At 37.2% G+C, this 11057-nt stretch overlaps 1 protein-coding gene across 1 annotated transcript; it reads right to left on the bottom strand.

Annotated features, from left to right (window-relative positions):
• Nucleotides 1–1759: 1759 nt before the first annotated feature.
• Nucleotides 1760–10529, bottom strand: GPR132 (G protein-coupled receptor 132). Its single transcript, XM_074213481.1, has 2 exons — nt 10199–10529; nt 1760–3265 (listed from the first exon to the last, which is right to left on the bottom strand). The coding sequence occupies exon 2, from the start codon at nt 3186–3188 to the stop codon at nt 2157–2159; it is 1032 nt and encodes a 343-aa protein (XP_074069582.1). The 5' UTR covers nt 3189–3265; nt 10199–10529; the 3' UTR covers nt 1760–2156.
• Between the last annotated feature and the right edge of the window lie 528 nt (nt 10530–11057).

Raw genomic sequence — 11057 nt, 5'->3', positions numbered from 1 at the left:
TCATCTTCTTGCGGGGGGAGGGGGTTTATGTTTACTCTTATGTTTACTCATAACACATTCAATTTCGATCAATGAAGAGCATGAAAATAATGTAAAGCCTATCAGACAGCCTTCTGTGAGGTGGGGAGGGAAGGGAGGGTGGGGGAAAAATTGTAAAATTCAAAACCTTATAAAAAATGCTAGGTAGATCCTACTTTTGTATATCATTGGAAAACAAATAAGATTAATTAAAAAACAAGCAAAAAAACTTCATTGATGATTCTTTTTTCCCTGCTCTCCCCATTTTTGTCTCCCCAGTTTTGGCCAAGCATGGAGTTGGCAACATCAAGTTGTACTTACTATTTTCTAGTCTCATGATATTCCTGCCTTGGGTCTCTTGGGCACTTGAAGGAACCCCAGGGTTCATGACCATATGCCTTCCTCGATCAGGATAATAGGGGCAGTCATGGAGAAAGCCAGTCTATCCCCAAGTTTATAATCTCTGAGGAAAAATCATCTGCTGTATTTACAGTAAAACAACTGGCTGGAAGGCATGAGATAGGGAATAAAAATGTAGCTAAAGCTGGAGGTTTTATTTAATTTCCTTAAGAAACCAACAGAGTCAGATCTATATAGAGGGCACTGAATGCCAGGTTAAGGAGTCTGAATTTTTTTTTTTTTAATAAGTAGTGGCTGGCCACTGAAGATGTCTGATCAAGAAAATAATGTGACAAGAGCTATGTATCTGGAAGATGACTCTAGGAATATAGGTGGATGAGAAATCAAGAGCAAGAGCAAGAACAAGACACACACACACACACACACACACACAGCACCAGAGAGAGAGAGGGAGAGAGACAGATAAAGACAGAGAAAGAGAGAGATGACATTTTTTTGTTAGTTGCTCAGTTATTGTGATAACCCAAGTGAAATGTGAAAGGGCTTGAACAAGGGTGTTGGGAATAGGAATGGAAAACAATGGACTGCTAATGCTGGCTGTATCTTCAAACAATGCCAACCTTGGACTTTCTTGTTCTGTGACTTTCTTTATGCTATTTCTTTCTTCTTTCTCTTCATTTTCTGAATTCCTGCTTAGATTTTAAAGCCCATTTCAAAAGCCACCTCTTCTAGAAAACCTTACCCTTGCTGTCCTTTCCTTATCATTAATAACCTAACCACGTGGGTACCAGATTCCACTTTGTTCTGTTCCTGTCAAATACCTGATCATGCCATGCTGAGCATTATCATTTAATGTCTTTTTTTTTAGGTTTTTGCAAGGCAAATGGGGTTAAGTGACTTGCCCAAGGCCACACAGCTAGGTAATTATTAAGTCTGTGAGGTCGGATTTGAACCCAGGTACTCCTGACTCCAAGGCTGGTGCTTTATCCACTACACCACCTAGCCGCCCCTTATCATTTACTGTCTTATCTTTCAGCTAGAATGAGAGAGGCAGGAGGATTGGGTTTATGAATTTTTTCTAGATTTATGCTGCACAGGCACACAGGTTTAATAGGATTTATTGAATTTGAAGTTCTTACAACAAATAAAGTCATTATCAGTGAATGTTAACTGTCCACCCACTGCACAAATGTTTGTAGAGGTCAAGGAAAGTTTGACATGTCACAATGTACAACATCTTAAAAGTGTCAGATGATCCTTTTTCCCTGATATTTCAAAGGAGTCTCTCTTCTTTCTCCCATCCAGGTTATTGTGACCTCACAGTTGTTCCTGACCCCCCCCCCCCCCCCCCCCCCCCCCCCCCCCCGCCCTAATTGCCCCTTCATGGTAAATCCCTGGGGAAGGAATGTTGTGCTGAGATGGAAGCAAAGCTCAATTTTCTGCCTCTGCTCACACATGGGTTCCCAGTGTTGCACCTTTGCTCATGTTGTTCCATATGTGTGGAGTATTCTCCCTTCATAAAGCCCAAAACAAAGGCCTACTATAAGAAGTTAACCCCTTTTGGCAATAACCTTTCCCTTGGTACCTCAAAGAAGTCTATTGCAGTGACCTTGACCATTTTGTGGACATTATAGGGTAGAAAACAATCAAGCAAAAAATACAGTGATCCACAGAACATGATTCTTTAAGTACTGTGAAGAGAATGCCATCATCTGGTGGTTCTTCGGCTGTTAGATTCTCTTTTCTTCTTAAAAATCTGAACTCTCACAGAAGTCTGGTTACATAGCTAAAGAATGTGAACTACCAGAAAACTGATAACAGCTTTCAGATTCTGGTGATAACTTCTCCATATTCTTTGAATACTTTAGGTGGGTACTGTCATTCTTTGTTGACCATTGTTTCCACCCTTTGTGAAGACGAGACAATTCCTTTCTGCAGTTCTCACTGGCTAGCACATAAATGATGGGATCTACTATGCTGCTGAAAGTGCACAAGCATAGGAATATCACTGAAGTGGTATACATCTTGACTTCCAAATTACATATTTTCTCCTCTTCTTCTCTATAATAGGAAAAGGCTACAGCTTTAACAAGAAGTACCAAATGGTAGGGAGCAAAACAGACCAGGAAAGTACTAACTATAGAAATAGCCAAATACTTTATCTTGGCCTTCTGGTGGGTACTCAAGCTTGTGCTGCCTTTGATGCTCCTGAAGATCATATAGTTTGTGAAAATGATGATGGAGAGAGGAATGGCAAACCCTACTACAAAGCGAGAGTAGTAATAACTAGCTATCGTGCTATTTACTGGAAAGGTCTCAAAACAAGTTTTCTTTTGTTCCATTTCAAAAACTGGATAGTGAGCTAATCCCACAACAAAAAAGATTCCTATTGAAATGAACACGGCTGTTTTTAGTTGTCTATACCCTCTGGATTCCAAGGCATAGGTTACAGCAATGAAACGATCACAAGAAATGCAACACAAAAATAGAATACTGACATAGATGTTACAGAAAAATACATATGCAATTATCTTACAGGCCAGTGAACTCATTGTCCATTCATGATCATTATTAATATAAACAATCCAGAATGGTAAAGTTGCCACATAGAACAATTCACAGATAGCCAGGCAGAAGAGGTATATGGCCAGCACGTTCCCCTGGAGTGCCTGCAAGAAGGAGAGCCAGGCAGTGAAACAGTTCGTGGGAAGGCCCAACACACAGACACTACTGTACATTACAATCAATAATTTCTTGCTCTCTTCATAAGACACATTGCAGGAGTTCTGGGAGTAGTTGCATGAGGCCATGGAGGGTAGCAGGAATTTCGGATCAATGTCCTTTTCTGGGCTTGTATAAAGCAAAAATGATCATCCATGAAAATTTCCTGAAAATAATTTATATTGTTACAAATAGGTCATCTTTGCAAACTCTTGAAGGTACAAGGTAACTAATAAACCAGTAACTGAGGTTCAGGAAGGAGAAATGATTTGCCATACAGATAATAAGTGGAAAATAGTATTTGAATCTCCTTTCTCTGACCCCAAATCCAGGATTCTGTTTACCATATGAAGCATATATACAAAATAAGCTTTAAATATTGTCTACTATATTACAGACCTTATACTAAGGTTTTACAAATATTATCTTCTTTGATTTTCACAACAACTCTTTGAGGTAGGTGCTATTATTATCTCCATTTTACAGTTGAGGAAACTGAGGCAAGTAGAGGTTAAATGAGTTGCCCAGGGCCACCCAGCTAGTATAGGAGGTCAGATTTGAGCTCAGGTTTTCCTGACTAGGCTCGGTGTTTTATGCATTGCTTTATTTGCATAAAGCTGGTAGAGAGAGGGAGAGGGGAGAGAGGAGGGAGAGAGAGAGACACACACACAGAGACAGAGAGATGATTGGGGTGGTGAGAGGTAAGGTTATTTCTTCTTTTTTCCTTCCCCTCCCTCTCCTTAAGTCACAACTTCCTTTGTCCTACCCTTTGGGTGTGGTTTTCTTTTTAGTCATCTCATCTCTGCTGCAGTCCCAGTTTGCCCACAACCTCCCCTTTACCAGAACAGTTGACTCATTTGCATAAGATGATCCAAATTTTCCTCAATGCTTTGGGAAGATATAAAATATGAATCAACAATTTTATCTTATTGTTGCTAGAGTATATTCACCCCATCAAATAAAAGAACCTACCATCACTTCTCTTTCTATTGTCTTTCCCATTATATTTGAATAATGATACTATAGGCCCTTTCTCTGTCTGCTTCCCACTTTGTCACCATGCTTAAGCTGTCTTCTAACCCTGAAACCCTTTGTTTTTGGAACCCCCTTCTTATTGATGAATCCTTCCCACAACATCCATTTAGAGGAAAGGCCTGAATCAGTCATTTTTTTGCTTCTGATTCTGCTTCTGACTCTCAGGAATTTACCATTGTGTTCCCCAGTGGGTAAGGACCTATTATTAAACTACACTTTAGTCCCCACTTTTCAGCTCCCTTTTATGTGTTATCTTTCTTCATTAGAATGTAAAATTGATTGGCTTTTTGTTTTTGTCTTGTATTTATATCCTTAGTATCCTTCATGGAACATGGTTACTGTTTAATAAAATTTTTTTTGCCTTGACTTATTCAGAAATGCAATGAATGATTAATTACTTTTTATCTTATAGAAAGTGACTTTTAAAATCACAGCAAAACAGAAAACAAAATTAAGACATATAAATTGTGAATAAGCAAACCTTATCCAGGAGGAAAGAGGAAAGATAGGAAAAGGGTAAAGAGAAGGATTACTAGCCTTTTTTCCTGCCTCTGAATGTAAGCTTAATAGGCAGATCTTGCTCAAACATGCCTCTTGATGCTGCTTAACCTCATGGCTATTCCTCTTCTCCTGCATTCAAAGCAATTGTTTTCTACCACTTCTTCCAAACTCTTACTCTCAAGTCCAATGTTTCTCTAGCTATGTCTTCTGGCCTCATTGTTAATTCCCTGAGGGAACACTAGAGGATTTCCATCTTGATCGACAGGTCTCTATTTCCAGGATCTGTATCCTCTTTGGCAATCTGAGAGGACACTGAATGTGTAGCAAGTCTGTTGGAATTGACCATTCTTGTAAAGTTTTCCTCTGCCTGTCACTTGTCTTGCTGCTATGTATTTAATTTTGTCATCTCAAACTCTGGCAATCTGGGAGTACAAATGCATATTTCTTTCTAATTAATAAATTTTGCTAGATTCTCCCATCTCCAGGTAATTAAATAACAATTATTTAATGAATTAGAGAAACATTCATTCTCATTAAAAAATACTTCATGATACCTTTTTCATCCATCTTCTTCTCATCATGTATATTCTCATTAACTTTTGATTAGTTAATGTAATATTTTCCTAAATGCACCATGTTTCTCACCATTCCAGTGCATCTTACATTCTACCAAGGTAATTTTTCTTAAGTGCAGATCTGACCATATGATTCCCCTACTAAATCAACTTTAGTGACTTCCTGTTACACCCTGGATAAAATACAAACTCCTCTGCTTAAAGTCCTATATGATATAACCCCAACCTGTCTTTCCAACTTCATTAGACATAACTTCCCCTCCCATACTCTGTGATCTAATCAAATTGACTTGTCTCAGCCTTTGTCCCATGTCTATAATATCCTCCCTTCTTACCACCACCACCTCATAGAGTCTCTTTTCTTTAATATGCAGCTCAAACACCATTTTCTACATGAAACCTTTTTTGAATTATAAAATTAATAATGCCTTGCACCTCAAGTATTTAATGGTTTTGTTAGACTTCTCTCTCTTTCTCTCTCTCTCATAAATGTAAACATACATACATACATACATACATACATACATCTCCCTCATTAGACTGAAAGCAGGAATTGTTTCATTCTTTGTATTTGTATTGCTTAGCATGGTATTAATAAATTATTGTGAATTGATTTTTAGATATATATTTTTATAAATATTGAAATTTCTAAATGTATCATTCATTAACAAATGAAATCCAATAAAAACAGTTGCATGTATAAATATAAGTATATATACAATATTTTTTCAAATGAAAATTGAGTGAGTCACTTAAAAACTTTAGTATAATAGATGACTCTTCTTCACTTATCTAAAAACAGCTCCAACCAATTAACTTATTCTTGATACTGATTAAAATAATTAAGAGTCCTCTTTATTCTCAAGAGTTAGATATACCTCAGAAAATAAGGTATAATTAGTCCTTTTTCTTTGTTCTTGCCTTAGTAATCACAGGAAAAAAATAATTCCAAAATACACTGTACTTGCCAGCTCCTCACAGACTCTTTCTAGAATTCTCTCGATGATGACATTTTTTCCAACTGTTACCCAATTACTAGCACAAACTCTTTTCCTCAAAACATTGCATTTGACTCTTAAAGATACAGTAACATTATTTATAATCTTTGAGAGAGAGCCAAGTAAAATAAATAAGACATAGGAGATTAAGACAGTCCTATATCTTTCAGAGCTCAGCATATCATTAATAATGTGAGGTCATATATGTATAGCACCAATGTAAATCATGTGACAAATAAAGACTGGAGGGGAGTTAAGGGCCATCCAGAAGTTGTGAGCCTCTGGGAAGACATAACTTTTCTGGGTTTTAGTTTCATCACAGGGTTGCTGAGGATCAAATACAATGTCTATTAACTGTGTTAAAAACTATAAAGACCTCTATATACTATATAAAGTGAAAACTCAAAAGTTTCAAAGGGATTCCTTAATTTATTTTTGTGCTTTGACACCTCTAAAAATTACAAGATAATTGCATTGGATTTTGTATCAGAAGGCCTGGGTTCAAGGTCAGATTTTACCAAATATTGTCTATGAATTTGATAAGTTGCTTCTATTCTCTACACTTCAGCTTCTTCATCCATTAAAAAAAAAATTGGACTAGGCAATTTCCAAATCTTTTCCAGTTCTAGATCCTAAGATTCTATGTGTAAAGACGGAGATACACAATATTCTCTGCTTGGTATTGATCACTCATAGAGGTTTGATGACCTCTAGAAATTTCTGACAATGAGTGAAAAGATAGTGAGGTTCTGCCTACTGGATTCCATATGAATCTATGACATGCTTCCTGAATAGTAACAAAAAACTTTGAACTGGCTGCTAAATATATATATATCCTAAGGCCCAGAAAAAAAAGTTTTCTGTCTCTATCATGGTCACTCTCTCTTTTTCCATCTGGTGACTTTTGAGTGAGTGAAAAATAATGCTGTAAGCCTCTGCTCCCTCTTTCCCTACCTAGAGGCTTACAGCATAATTTTTCACTCACTCAACTATCTTATGTCTCTTTATAGCACCTATATTTATTTTTCTCTATTGGGAGATTCTTGATTTTAGGGTGAATGAATAGTAGAGATGAATGGACTGCGATGCTATCCTGTGAGCTTCAAAAACTCAGATATTCATAACACCTGAAGGGCTAGGCCTATGGAACGACCTGCTTGACCCGGCCCATCAATGAATCAACCCAGTAGTAAGTACTGTGTACTTGTAAGTCAAGGAGTAACTCATAAATCATGTGAATGCCCAGAATTGAACTTTTTAAGTTGGTATCTTAACCCAGAAAAGAAATTGTCACTAAAGTCCCTGGTACTATAATGACTCAACATCAAAACCAGATGATTTTATTAGTGGAAATATCATCATGGAAGAGGCAGATTTGGCTGTGTTCAGAGTAATGATCAACCATGATATAGGAGAACTGGTACTGAAGCATGTTGCCCACCTCCCAACATAGGATGAGAGACTATTAGTGAATATTCTCTTGTGTGCCCTGGTTTGGGGAGATGTTTTAGTATTTTGGTATCTCATGTCTTCTCAGTAAATATTCCCATGAAAAAGCTAATTAATGTTAATTATTAATTGATACTGATATTAATTGATATTGAGGAGAAATAAATGGTCAAATATATTATCATAATTAATGGTTAGAAGGATATTGGGAAAATACTAATTGTGGAATGATAGTAGGAAGATTGCAACATAATTAATATTGGGGTGAATATACTGGATGAGGGCTTGTGAATTATGACAAGAGAAAGCTATTCCTAATCCCTTGGGGTCCACTTTAGAGCCCTGAGCAGAACTTTGGGAACTGAGGGTATTGCTGGAAGATCAAGGATAGAGTTTAAATAGTTTACATATACTATGATGATATGTTTGCTATATCTTTTATTGAGCTCATTGTTGCATGAATGAATCTATGACCTGAAATTCTTACTGATGCTTCCTCCCTTCACATAATCTGTATTATGAGGCCCAATTATGGTTCTACAAATACACACACACACACACACACACACACACACACATCCACAGACACTTCCTTTGCACATTCTTTTATCTGTTATTTGCAGAAGATTGTAAGCTCCTTGAGATCAAAGTCCATCTGTTTCTGTATTTCTAGTTTGGATCACAGGCCCCTGTACATGATTTTTTTTTTTTTTTTTTTTTAGGTTTTTGCAAGGCAAATGGGGTTAAGTGGCTTGCCCAAGGCCACACAGCTAGGTAATTATTAAGTGTCTGAGACCAGATTTGAACCTAGGTACTCCTGACTCCAGGGCCGGTGCTTTTATCCACTGTGCCACCTAGCTGCCCCTACATGATTTCTTGAGCTGTTCTTTTTTTTACTTCATTTCCAAACTTTCCCCCTGGATGTTCCCTAAATAACCTATGAAAATGCTCTTCTTCCTCATTCTTGAAAACAAAACAAAAACCCTCTTCGTTTATGACTCCTGAACTTACCAATAATTGACTTCTATCTCTCCCTCCTTTCACTACTAAACTCCCAGGAAAAAGTTTTCTATATTCTCTGAATACCTCCACCTACTTCACTTCCCATTAACTTCTTGTTCCCTTACAAGCTGGTTTGCAACCTCTCCCCAAGGTTGAAACAACTCTCCAAAGTTATCAGTGATCTCAATAGCTAAAATAAATGCCCTTTCCACATTCAATTGCTGACCAACTATCACTACTTGGTAGGCTAGCATAAGAGACCTGGGAGTGGTATCACTCTCTATGTAGTAATCTATTTCCAATTTAGCTCTCCTAGCCACTAGGGAAGCAACTTTCATAGAGAAAAGACCATGCACCCTATCAATTGCCAACCAACTCCCCTTAGGAGGCAAGAGACCCTGCTTAGATGAACCTATCAAGCCTCCATGAGGCACAATCTAAAATCAGAACATAACAGACAAATCGATCTTCCACTACTATCTTGATCACCACGACCCTGAAATCAAGAGCCTTTGGAATAATAATGGTGCTTCTAACTCAGACCCACAGCAATTATTCTAGGAAATAACTCCTGTGGAGATGCAGCCTGGCACCTCTCCCTGCAGATACTATAGTCATAGCTATTGAAAACCCAGAAAAGAAATTGTCACTAAAGTCCCTAGCACTATAATGACTCAACATCAAAACCAGATGATTTTATTAGTGGAAATATCATCATAGAATAGGCAGATTTGACTGTGTTCAGAGTACTGATCAACCATGATATAGGAAAACTGGTATTGAAGCATGATGCCCACCTCCCAACATAGGATGAGAGACTATTAGATTCCATGATGCAACCAAAAAAAAAAAAGAAAAGAAAAGAAAAGAAAGAAAAAAGATTGTCAAAAAGGAAAGGGTCATTTTAAAAATTCACAGAACATAAATTCAGAAGGAAATAGATAAATAGTATAGCTTTGAAAAAATAATGTGTTAACTATATAGTAATAATAATTATAATGTTTGTCCTTCATTCTTGAAGAAGGCCATGATATCAGGGAGATGATGCCATGACAAGCACATGAATTGGATTTGAGTGAGAGAGTGCTGTGCTAAGTCACTATTCAAAGAAGCAAGCTGGACATACATCTCTGTTCTGCTTTGCACATGGAAATGCTCATTTATTTTTTGCGTTTATTAAGTAAAGAATTAAAACAAAATTACAAAATTAATCTCTGATAGGGTGACCAGCAGGCTTTTCTGGAGGATCTAGAGTGCCTTTTTTCTAAAGGAATGCTTCTAAAATGGAAAAGTTTCATTTTCTTTCCTAAAAGAGTCAATCAAACAAGATTTTCTTTGGCTACCTTTTACTCCTCATAATAGCACAGAAATGTCTTCTCTTCTCTCCTGTACCACAGGAAATTGAAGTACAATTAAATGTCCTTGCTCTCATGTTTTATTCCTGAGATCAAAGAATTTGTCTTATGGCTAAATTGAGTGCTTTCCAGGCCCTCCCCAGTCTTTGCTTTTTTGCCTCCCAGACCCAGATTCTGTTCCTACCTGTTACTTTTGCTCCTCTTCTCATCAAAACAGCCAACATTCATTACTTTCATGAGAGACCTGTTGGAGGAATTTGAAATATGAGCCAAAGGGTCTGGCTTATTTCTCAGCACTGGACCATCTGAGTGTGAGCAGGAGCAGATCTTCAAGACCATCTACCAATGCCAGTTTCTTCAAAGATGCTTCAGCATATGGAATCGGCTCAGACTACCAGGACACCAACCCAGGAAGGTTAGGGCATTATTCTCCAGAAATGCCAAAAAGAGTGACTTGTCCAGGTTTAAGGCCTGCAGGGGAACACATGTTCATTTGTTAATATATTCAGCTCATTCTCCAGCCTAGGAGGTTTTTAGGAAGTAATGTAGTTCTTAAGTGGGTGTGTTTAAACACTTTACATGTTACAAATGGTTTCCTGTAAAAACATGATTCTTTACCAACCTAAGCATATTGCCAAACTGATTATCGAAAACGTGTATTTCTTTAATATCAACAATGTTATGACATATTAACACATTGGGTATTAATGCTTTCATTTGACAGATGAAGAAACCAAGTCTCTTAGACTTGAAGTGACTTAATCTTGAATGTCAGGGACCTAAATTGAATTACTTCTTAAACATCCCAAGTGTGGTGATGAAAGAGAATTAGTAATAAGAAGTATGATGTAGTAAAAAGCTTTAGATTTAAAAGACTTGAATTTTGTGTTTGTATGATTTTGTCAAATCACTCCACATTTCTAGCCCCCAGTTTTCACTTCTATAAAAGTACAGGATTAGATGAGTTGTTCTCTAAGGTCCTTTCCACCTTTTACAGATTATGTCCTATATTCTAAGGACCATTTCAACTTCTGTGTTTATAT

This window comes from Macrotis lagotis, chromosome 1 (genome assembly GCF_037893015.1).
Source record: "Macrotis lagotis isolate mMagLag1 chromosome 1, bilby.v1.9.chrom.fasta, whole genome shotgun sequence".
Lineage (NCBI taxonomy): Eukaryota > Metazoa > Chordata > Mammalia > Peramelemorphia > Peramelidae > Macrotis > Macrotis lagotis.
The sequence above is the reverse complement of the archived record's forward strand: the minus strand, read 5'-3'. Positions and strand labels throughout refer to the sequence as shown.

Bases quoted from the DNA above. Each gene is read 5' to 3' on its own strand.
- GPR132 (XM_074213481.1), bottom strand. From the start codon at position 3,188: ATGGCCTCATGCAACTACTCCCAGAACTCCTGCAATGTGTCTTATGAA.